Here is an 11,156-nt window from a genome sequence, read left to right on the forward strand (position 1 = left end):
GTGATTGCGAAAAACATAATTTGAATTCAGGATGACAAAATTCAAATCATTTTTTTTTTCTTTTTTCAATTTTTTGACCCTATCCCCCCATCGTCACATAGTGTCGTACTTCACCATTTGCCCATCTCCGAAGCCGAAATAAAATGCGAAAGATTATTTTTAGCTTGTTCAGATATGTAACAGTTTTAACCTCGTTTGGTTTTAATCTCTTACTAGATAAATTAGAAATACTTTACATTTTATTTCGGCGTAAATACAGCTGTCCGGTTTCTTCTTACTCTCCCCTGCTAAATAAAAACTTCTGAGCTACATTAGAACTGCAATTATCCGACTCCATTCGGATAATCATCTTTTTCTGTGAGAAAAAAGTATGTTTTGATAAATACCAAGGTTCGTGATTTTTTGGATTTTTTTAAAAAAAAAAAAAAAAGGGAGTTTTTTTTTTAAATTTAAATCGGATATTTTTATTTAATTCAGATTTTTTTGATCTTTTTTAAAATCTTCAAAAATTTGAAGATATTAATTATTTTACATTTATAAACATAATATATTTCATACAAAACAAGAATCCATTCAGCTTGCTTTTAAAATTAAAAAAAAAGGTCTCTAACTATTTAATAAATTTTTAAGATTTATAAGCCGGTTATAATGCTTAGATAAGTTGTGATTTTGTTTTATGCTTTGCTTAATGATAAGGTTTCCTTCATCATGTACGTTTTTAATGTAAAGTAATATGTTGATCAATTACTTTTCTTAACTACATTAGTCATACACTGTAAAAACGATTCAGAAACGTTCCTGGAAAATAATAGGCAGCTGATGTGCTCAATTTTTTACAGTAGCATATCTTGCAAAAACCAGGAACGTTTTCCGATAAAAGTCAGCAACCGTTCTGAAATATTGGAAAATCTGTCCTGTTAAATACAGTCGTAACCTTCTAAAAAATTAAATTATTTGATTAGAACTTCCTTGATTTACAAAGGAAGCATTGGAGACAGGGGCGCCGACTTGCAAAAATCATTGGGGGGGGGGCTGGCCCAGTCATCACCGGGGGTTTAGGGGGTTATGTAATCCCATGGAGGTTCCCCCCCCCCTAAATAAAGGTCGATTGTTATGCCTTGAAAATGCCAATTTACATATTTTCTGGTGTGTATAATTTAAAAAACAAACAGTATGTGGCATGGCGTTTTCAAAGTAAAACAATCCAAAAATTGGTCTGCAAATTTTTCTGATTCAACTAGATCATGTCACTTGTCTTAGTAGGAGACATTTTTTTGTTCTATTTTATGGGGAGTCATGCAGTGGACGCCGACTTAAAAAATATCGGGGGAAAGGGGGCATGCCACAGGACATTTTCTAAATTTGAGATGAAAAATAGTGAATTTTAAAGTTTTTTTAAAATCATATAATCAACATTAGAACCTCGAAAACTCGACAAGCCCGATACATATTTTTTGGCTTCGAAAAACGGAAGAAATAAATACAAACACACACAGTATTTTTGTAAAAAGGAAATTTAATTTACGCATGCTTTTTAAGACCAGTTGTTTTTACATTAGTGACATCGGCTAACATATTCAAGTGTAAACGCAGTCTTTCAATGTCTAGGTCATTTTTGAAAAACTCAGTTGATTTTTCAAAATGTTCTCTTCTCTTTCATCTCTGTTTAATAAAAGCAAGCACTCTTGTTCAACTGCAATGACCTGTGTGCGTCCAGTTGATGTAAATCGCCCAATAATGCAAAATTGCACCATTTTACAAACCTCAATGTATATTGCCTTGAAGTACAGTCAACTCCCGTCTTACGCGAGGGATGCATTCCAAGACCTCTCACGTAGGTCGAATTTTCGCGTTGTGGAAAAGGGTATGTGTAAAATTTTTTATAAACGTACCCAATTATTTTAGACACTTGTAAACACCCCCTCAAACTGTTAAAAACCATCTCTTAACTAACTGTACATTACTGTCTCTTACATAAAGAACTGAATGTTTACTTGTATTTTAAAAAAAAAACGTTTTATTCAACATAAAATACTGCTACGATGTACAAAATCAATGATTAATGGGAAAGAAACAAAAAATAAACCGGTATACGGTAGACACAGTATATAGTAAGAAAAGCAAATGCATCTTTAGTTGTACTGTACAGTCGATCAATTAATGATATTCGAACACAATACATGAGCAGTTTCCATTTTCATAAATTTTTGCAAGACACTACTCGGTGATTTTTTACGGATTTCCTTTTTTTGACTTGTATGTACGGAAGAATCACTCATACCTAATTCTCGTGCTACCTTCAACGCATTTTTTAGTTGACCATCAGCTTTTCAAGAAGCTCTAGCTTTTCTTTAATTGTCATGAAACTTTCTCTTTTTATCTTCACAAACTTTAGATGAAACAACGCTCTTAGGTGTCATTATATTTCATTAACTTTCGCATTTAAAATGAAAAGGGAACTTCTACTCTCAGTGATGGTAAAAGGATAAAGATACATTCATGAAAAAAAATTTTTTAGTAACCAATAACAAAGCTGATACGAACACACCACGATTCCCTTCCGAGAATTTTCGTGTTGCGGTGAGGAATTCGCGTTAGGTCTGAATACTGGAGAAAAAATCGTGTTTATAGCTATTTCGCATAAGTAGCGCGAGTCAAATGTTTTCCTTTGGATTTTGAAAGTGTGCGGCGAGCTGCCTTCATTGTTTTGATACTTCTTTGGTACACGTCGATTCCGAGGAAGGGAAGGATCATCATTTTGTGAAGGTTTTCTTTTAAACACGATTCCCAAAAGTATTCAAAACTATCACGCCTCCCATTTTATATACAAATCAAACTCTCATATATATTTTTCCAGGTCAGCAACACTTAGGTGAGCGCGCCGCAGCGCTGCCCACCGGCAACAGACTTGACCCGTAAGTTCGCGCACTGGGACAAATTTTTACAGTACTCACAGCACTGTAACACTATCATCATTCGCACCACTCGTTTTCAGTTAACCTGCTTACACAACCGTAATAATTATTTGTTTTAACTCATTACTGAATATATTTTACAAGGTAAACTATCTTCAAACAAGGAAAATAAAAGATAAATTTATGAGTTTAGAAAGCATAATGTAACTTAGAATTTTCTTGATTTATTGGGGGAGCTCTGCCCCCTCAAAAATATTTTTGAGGGGGCTCGGGCCCCCTCAAGCCCCATGGAGTCGGCGCCACTGATTGGAGAATTCATGGCCGAAGCTACACGGATATTGCGAGCAACAACATTCCTTGCCTCGCAAGACTGCAGCTATCCAGTGACATATTTGCCCCCATTGGGAACTTAGTCAATCAGGACGGGCCGTACACAAGGTAAAGCCTATACACTTAATAAACACACTCAATCAATCTTTAAACTGGTAGCAAAAAATATCTTTCACACCAGTGAGAAGTCTGCATCCGTGCATCTTTTAGCAATTCAGGAAACTTTTTTGCGAAAATACTTGATTTTACGAGGAAATGGGTGAAAACCTCTGGAATCCCGAAAGGTTCCACGGAAATAACCAGCAACGTTTCGGAGTTTTTTTTACAGTGTATTGCACAAGAAAAACTGCAATTTTTTATTTCGTTTTAAACTGCAATTTGGAGTAAAAGCACTATTGCAAGAATGAAAGTCTGTTACACACACAGAAAGAGAGATCTGTGTAGTTTTGCCCGTTGAAATTACGATAGTATAATACAGCGTAGTTAAATTTAATGCCATACATTCTAAAACTGCAAAATCTATATATATATATATATATATATATATATATATATATATATATATATAAATGAATGTTTGTCTGTATGTCATCCATGAACTAAAAAAGTACCCGGCAGATTTGGCTGAAACTTTCACCGTTTGTTATTTTTGGTACTGGGAATGTTTATAGACCAGTTCGAAAAAAATCCGATCGATAGTTCCTTTTTTATCCCAATTTAAGTCACAATCCATTGGATAAATACGAATAAAATTATCGGCTGCAGAAATTAATTCGCATGAAAGATCTCATTGATAAGAAGTGAGCTGTTGCCACTTTTCTTGAGTTTGAACAAATAAATTCTTTCTTTATTGTTTTATGGCTTTTCATGCAACGGGAGGATTTAAAACGTTTTCTATTTGATATTTTTAGCAATTGATTGATCTTGCAAACTGCGTGAGTACAAAATTTGAGTATAGTCACGGCTTCACTTGATACCTGAACCGATTATTATGAAAACAGCTATATATATGTATTTTTCCACGGAGAAAGTGCATAATATGCTCATTGAAGCCACTCGCCACCAGGTGGCACTGCAGAGTAGCAACTTCTACCCCATTCAACCGATTGTCATGAAAATCAGTATAATGATGCATTTTTTTTGTTGGCGTAGCAACGCGCGTCGGGTACAGCTGGTTAATTTATAAAAATAAATCAACTCATTTTAACTAATGATTTCGCAAAAAAAAATCACTTGATTCAAATCAATTTATTTAAATCAATGATTTTAAAAAGCATCACTTGATTCAAATCAACTGATTTTAACTAATGATTTCGTTAAAAAAATCACTTGATTCAAATCAATTGATTTAAATCAATGTTTTAAAAAAAATCACTTGATTCAAATTAATTGCTTTAAATCAATTATTTTAAAGAGAACCACTTAATTTTAATCATGATTTAAATCAAGCTGATTTAAATCCACGAATCCTGATGAATACCTGCATGCATGTTGAAAATGGGAGGAAAAAACTTTGTTAAGAAAAAGGTTTTTAAATTAATTAAATTGAATGGCCGGCCACTTAGCGGTGGACGAGAGCCAATAATAAAATTGCTGTATGAGACGGTGACTCCTCATCCCACTAATATTCCTGCACCGACACTCTGAAAATAGACAGAAACATAATTTTGCGAATCGTAATACGTTTCAGTCTTTCGTTTAAAGTGAAACTTTATGCGAGGGCTTTGAAATGCTGATCAGCAAACATTTGCGTGACGGAAGTGAGGTATAGTTACTTTGTGTGACGAAAAACCGCACATGTGCTCTTCTCGTTCTCTTTCTTTCTCTTTGTCAGTGTACTGCATTGAGCTCAGCTGTTAGTTGTCAACAGAGCATCCGTTAAAATACGCGTGTCTGACCAACGCATTTCGAGTGTTGTCTACTGTTCTCGTGTATTATAATGTATTATCTTCATGAAATATACAATTTTGTTGTGAATATGCCTGAAATGCCTGGACTCGATCTGGGATCCGGTGGATTCGAAGATTAGGGCTCTGACGATTAAGCCCCTGTGGTTGACAGTCAGATTGCAGTGCCGTACGGCAATATTAGTATGTGTACGAAAACGATAATTTCTCTTTTTGTCTGTTGCACAAAAATCGTCAAATTTTTGCAGTTTTTTTTATTATTCAAAAATTTTTTCCGTATTTTTTTTCCTGCTTAAACGGACGTTTGAAACTTGTTTCTATCTTAATTCAAACGAAGGATACAATTATTTTTGTTGCATGCATTTAACTAATATTATATCTTACTTTAAAACTTTAAACACGTTTTTCTCCATGATGCAATTTTCCCCAATGTTTCGCATTCAAACTCTTATAAGTAAAGAACTGATAAAGATAAAGTAATGAAACTTAAGGCATATCCTTTTCAAAAAGTTTACATTAATTTTTTATTCGGCACATTAAAAAAAAGTTTACTGCAAAAAATATGATTAAAAAAAAGTATCTTTGAATTTTTCTTCAATTATTTTCTATTTTTTAATTGAATAAATTTTTTTTAACTCGCCAAATAAAAATTAAAACATAGATATTTGTGCATAAAGTCTTGAAAAAAATTTGAAAATTGACCAAGAATATTTTAAGTTGTAGCGATTTAAAGCAATCCCATTCTTTTTTTAAACAAATGAAATTTAAATTTAAAAAAAAATTTTTGCTATTTATGTCACGATTTTGCTTATTAAATAGATGGTGAATTAGTGCAAGAAATTTCAAAACTCTAAACTGTTTAATATATATATATATATATATTTTGTTTTCAAAATGTGTCCCGGACCGCCTTAAGAAAAAAGAACTTGATGCAAATGTAAATGTTTTTATGGAAATAACTTAGTAATAACCACAATCTTTGGTTTCAAAAGTAATTTATGATTGATTGAAATGTTTCTCGATAATGCAAAAGTTTCACTTCAATTTTATGTCCTTACGTCACAATCTTTTTTTTTTCTTTTTCAGAAATTCCAAAAGCGATTCAGATAATCAGCAATTCGGATTGTCGAAGAACTGATAATTGAAACTCCACTGCATTTACAATTAGCACATTTTTAATTGTAAACTTCTGGTTCGAATGTCTTTTTGGGTACTCGATTGTAAATGGACATTCAGAGTAACGTTGGAAGTCAAAAAAATTAAGCCTTTCAAGTAGATATTATCGACATTTTCTGCTCTTGAAGAAACGCTGTGCATTTGCTAACGAATCTGAAATCTCAAGTATCATATATTTCTATGACCAATCCAATTTATCAATCTAAAGAACTCGTCTTATGCTCAGTCTCATCTTCAAAGAAGAAACAAATGTTTAAAAAAGTCTTGTTACCATCAAAACTTCAAGAACTTTGTCGTAAATTCTTCAAAGCTCGGAAAGTGGTATTTCTAAGCTGTTGTTGAGTTTCCAAAAGTAGAATAAATGGCAATAAAAGCAGGATTCATCTTTTCTCATTGCCGGCGAGTTTTTTATATTTTTTGTATTTTATCAGCCCTAGCTTATCGGTCTCATTAGCTTTTTCAACAGCTTCGGAAAAGTTGCGGAGTTTTCCACGGAATTTTTTAGGTTATCAAAACTAACGAATCACGCCTTGCAAAGAATTTTTTTTTCATGCCCTACTTTTTGAAAAGGATGCAAATAAGATAATATACTTTTTTTCCCCAACTCAGCTGAAATATCGTACTGTGAGATGAGATTGAAATTTTATTTCTTTTCTTTCGGAAGCTAAAATATTTGCTACGAATTCCTAGTTTTCAACAAATGTTGAGTATTTGCAAAGAAACTTGTCGAAAAAAAAAAAAACGTCAAAACGAATAAAAAATCCCTTGGGGTAAACATTGTTTGGATTTGAAGTGCTTGCTTTTATAAAGCTTTTAAATTATATTATAGAATGAATTATAATTTTTCATACTTGAAGTTTCAAGCAGACTAATGGAGCATAAAGTTTAGAATTGCACTTATTTCTTAAGAGATTTTATGCAGCAAATTCTTTGAAGATATCTCGAGCATTTCTAGTTCAATAAACGTTTTTCATAATCTTTATTGGTATACTAAGATGATTCCTTTAATCAAATTGTTTAAATTTTCCGTTTGTTAAATTTGAAATATTTTTTTTAATTTTTAGTCTCAACATCTTTTGATTGCTCTTTTTGTAAAAAGCGTTTCATGTTTAAGATGAGTAAAAATTCATCATAAAATTAAAAATCTTCAATAAATTCAAGTTTTTGCACCTTTAGGGGAAATAGGGTACTGACACTCAGCGGGAAAACCAGTTCACCCAAAAATCAGTAAATGAAACTGAATTAAAAGCCCGAAATGGGGTCGTTTCCAAATTTTTGAAAGTATTTTTTTCTGAAACAGCATGCTTAAAAACATAGGATCTGACCATTTTTTAAAAAAAATTGTTTAAGTTTAATATTTAAAAGAAAAATACTTAAATCAGAGCTCTATCATTGCTTACGGCTTCTGCCGATGACATCACAAATGATGAAATGCCATTCAGTGTTGCCATTCACGGTCCAAAATATTTAATTTGCATCTTTACTCACGTGTATTGGCAAAGATATGGTTGATAGCAAGTGTAGAGCGCAATTTTAATTCGTTTCTTGATTATCATAACGTGGAAACGTGGTAGAAAGATGCGGCAAAGTGCATCATTTGTGACGTCATCAAGACCACGCCTTGTTTGAAAAATCGGACATTTAAAAAAAATAATTAAAAAAAAACTGTTGGGAAAATGAAAGTATTTTCTAGGTCCATAAAATTTTTTTTTGCTCATTCTATCCATTTCAATGACTAAATGTAGTACTTTTGACTGAAGGCCACCCCATTGGTACTGACACATCCATACATCTAACATCATTTTAAATTTATAAGAAGCACAAGAAAATCGAGGTATGACGGGTGAAAATTGCTTCTACATTTGAACGAAGCCATTGCCTGCTTGGTGATAGTTTGATAATTGAAATTTCAATCCTAACTCCAGTGGATTAACCCTAAACTCCAGTAGATGCGTTCATTGTTGACTAATTTTTCGTTTCTTCATTCCCCTGAAATGAGTCTTACCAGTAAAACAGTTAAGTGACCGGATCCAGTTCAGCCTTGTTACAATAAAGCATTTCACTGCTTGCCAAACGTTAACAAAAAATAGTACAAAATTATCATTCCTTGGCACGAGTTTCATTGTTGGTGACGTCAGGAGCGTTCCACGATCATTCGTTATAACATACATAAGAATATGGCCATTTCAGAAACGAAGGTGTTTTTGTGACGTCGCGTAATAAAGCAGTAAGTTACCGCTATTAAGTCCGGTCTAAGAGGGAACTGCATGCAATATACCAACAACCCGGTTATCATACTCAGGGACTGCAGTTTCGTCTCTGTGTACACCAGTTTAACGGTACTCTCAGCTTTAATGAGATGACATCTTCCTCCAGCTCGGCTATTCACTATTCCATACTGATGAGTCCATAACAAGGACAAAGCTGCAGTCTTTGGATGCGATAGCTGAGCTGTTTTTTTTTTTTTTTTTGCATCTACTCACGTAATAAGTTTGCAGTTGTTTCGTTACCTTGCATATAAGTATACACTCTTATTTTCAAATGTTAATTTGTTCATTACAGCTGTTCAATATATACGCTTAGCTATACGCTCATGAGTCCAGGCGCGATTCGGGAGGAGGGGGGTGGGGTCATTACCCCTTTTTGGAGTGGCCTAAGAAAGCCTGAAACTGTGTTTTGGTAAAACTACTCCCAAGATCTTCCATTTTCGCACAAGAATGACACTTTGGACACCCCCCCCCCCTCTTTCGCTTCAATATCAAAAGCAAGTTCTACAATAATGTAGTTGTTTATCCTTTAGTAACGCCTTTTTAATTTTAGAAACCTAATCCAGCACAGATCATCATGCTCTACCATTTTGAAGCCAGATTCAAGCCATTTTTTTGACACTAAAGCAGCTCATTTTAGTCGTCACTGGCGACTAAAATTTTCCACTGTGGTGTAAATCAACTAGTGGCGACTCTGGAATCACCAGTGGCTTAAAACGTTTCTAATTTAGCCCTCAACGAAGGACTGGGTTGAAGAAGAAATTCTTATCACTGACCTGTCTGTGGGCGTAGACGACAGACCCGAGCAACTTCCATGTTCCACCCCTCCGGTCCATGCGCACCATGCGCAGGATTTGGAAGAAGCGCAGGCCTCTGAGGGCCGACGTGGCGAACACCTGACCGCTGCTTCCCACCGACAGCACCACCACTGACGCCACAATCACTATCACGTCTGAAAGAGAGAAAAAATCACAAGAAATCACTAGAATACAATGGCGGAAAACGCATAGTTGTGAGACTCGAACCATAACTTATGAGAAAAAAAGCTCGTATGTGGAATGATATGGTAGAAACATTTCAGGCTCATTCCACAAAAAAAAAAAAAAAAAAAAAAAAGATTTAAAAATTAATTTGAATTTTGACATCTTGAATTCAAATCATGTTTTTCGCAATCACGAGTGTGTGTATGTAGGCGTGTGTGTTTCTGTGTGGGGGGTATGTGTGTTGTGTGTAGGGGTATGTGTGTTTGTGTCTGTGTGCAGGCATAAGTGTGTGAGTAGTTGTGTGTATGAATGTGTGTGTATGTGGGGGGGGGGGTATGTGTATGAGTGTGTAGGCATATGTGTTTGTGTCTGCATACAGGCATGAATGTGTGGGTAGTTGTTTGTGTGTGTGTATGTGTTTGTGTTTGTGTGTGCATGTGTAGGTGTCTGTATGTATTTGTATGCGTGTGTTTCTGTGTATGTGTGTGTAGGTGTATGTGTTTGTGTGCGTGCGTGTGTGTGTTTGTGTGTGCGTGCGTGTGTGTAGGACATGGATGCAACCTGGAGACGGTTTTCGCTATAGGAGCAGCATCGTGAGGAGCCGGTCGACGGTGATGGTGCGGAGGGTGGCGGTGGGAAAATAAAATGATAGGACATCAAAACAGTCAAGTGAGAACAATAAGCAATCGTGATTGCTCAAAAAAAAGGAAAAAAAATAATTCTTTATCCCGCCGGTGACGGTTCATCAAAAAGTAATAATTTCAAAGGGTAATGACGAAATTTGTTGCTTAAGGAATCACACATACGTTAGAAATTTGCTAAGCAGAAAAAAATTGTACATTAATATTTTAAAGTTTTATTTTTAATGAAATATGCAGGGTGTCCCCCAGGGGAAAGGACTCCCTGATTTCAAAATGTAATGCCTTGAAAACAAAGGCAGATATTGGGATGAAACAAACGGCATGTTTATTATAAAAACCATAAAAATCATGAACAGAAACTTGGAAATGAGTAACAAAAATTACCAACAGGAGGCGCTGCGAGCTGTAGTTGCAATAGAAGTCCCCATAAATAATGCTACGAGGGGGTTGGACGATAATTTCTTGCGTAAATGTGAGTACCTCTGAGAGGTAAAACTACTGCTGAAGCTTCTAACTGCTTCGTAGCACAATTTATGGAGATTTCAATTGCTATTACAGCTTGCAGCGCCCCCTGTTGGCAGTTTTTATTACTAGTTTCCAAGTTTCTGTACATGATGTTTATGGGTTTCACAATAAACATACCTTTTTTCTTTTAAATTCCAATTTTGGCCTTTGTTTGTTCCTTGTCCTTTCCTGGACACCCTGTATATGGTGTCACGTGCGGAACAAAATGACCATTTTCCATGGAATGGCCCTTCATATGTTTATAAAAAGCATTCTTTGAACCGAATCTTTCAATCCAGCTCCCGTTAAAATCACTGATTGAGCTTTCGTCTATCTTACTTCTAGTGCTCGTGATATTTCTGGGCTGGAGCGAACAAAGTTTAAACTAAAAAACAATCTAGAAATAAATACGTTTTTCGAACAAAATAACCCT

General features: G+C 34.8%; 1 protein-coding gene across 1 annotated transcript in view; it reads right to left on the reverse strand.

Annotated features, from left to right (window-relative positions):
* The window catches only part of LOC129228694 (potassium voltage-gated channel subfamily KQT member 4-like), a 346,119-nt gene extending 336,516 nt beyond the window's left edge, over positions 1–9,603 (reverse strand). Inside the window, exons 1-2 of the mRNA XM_054863378.1 lie at positions 9,600–9,603; positions 9,372–9,547 (exon numbers count right to left, since the gene is read on the reverse strand). Of these exons, the coding sequence (XP_054719353.1) occupies positions 9,372–9,547; positions 9,600–9,603 (180 nt within the window). The remainder of the gene's footprint in view (positions 1–9,371; positions 9,548–9,599) is intronic.
* Positions 9,604–11,156: the final 1,553 nt, after the last annotated feature.

This window comes from Uloborus diversus, chromosome 8 (assembly GCF_026930045.1).
Source record: "Uloborus diversus isolate 005 chromosome 8, Udiv.v.3.1, whole genome shotgun sequence".
In the NCBI taxonomy this organism is placed as follows: domain Eukaryota; kingdom Metazoa; phylum Arthropoda; class Arachnida; order Araneae; family Uloboridae; genus Uloborus; species Uloborus diversus.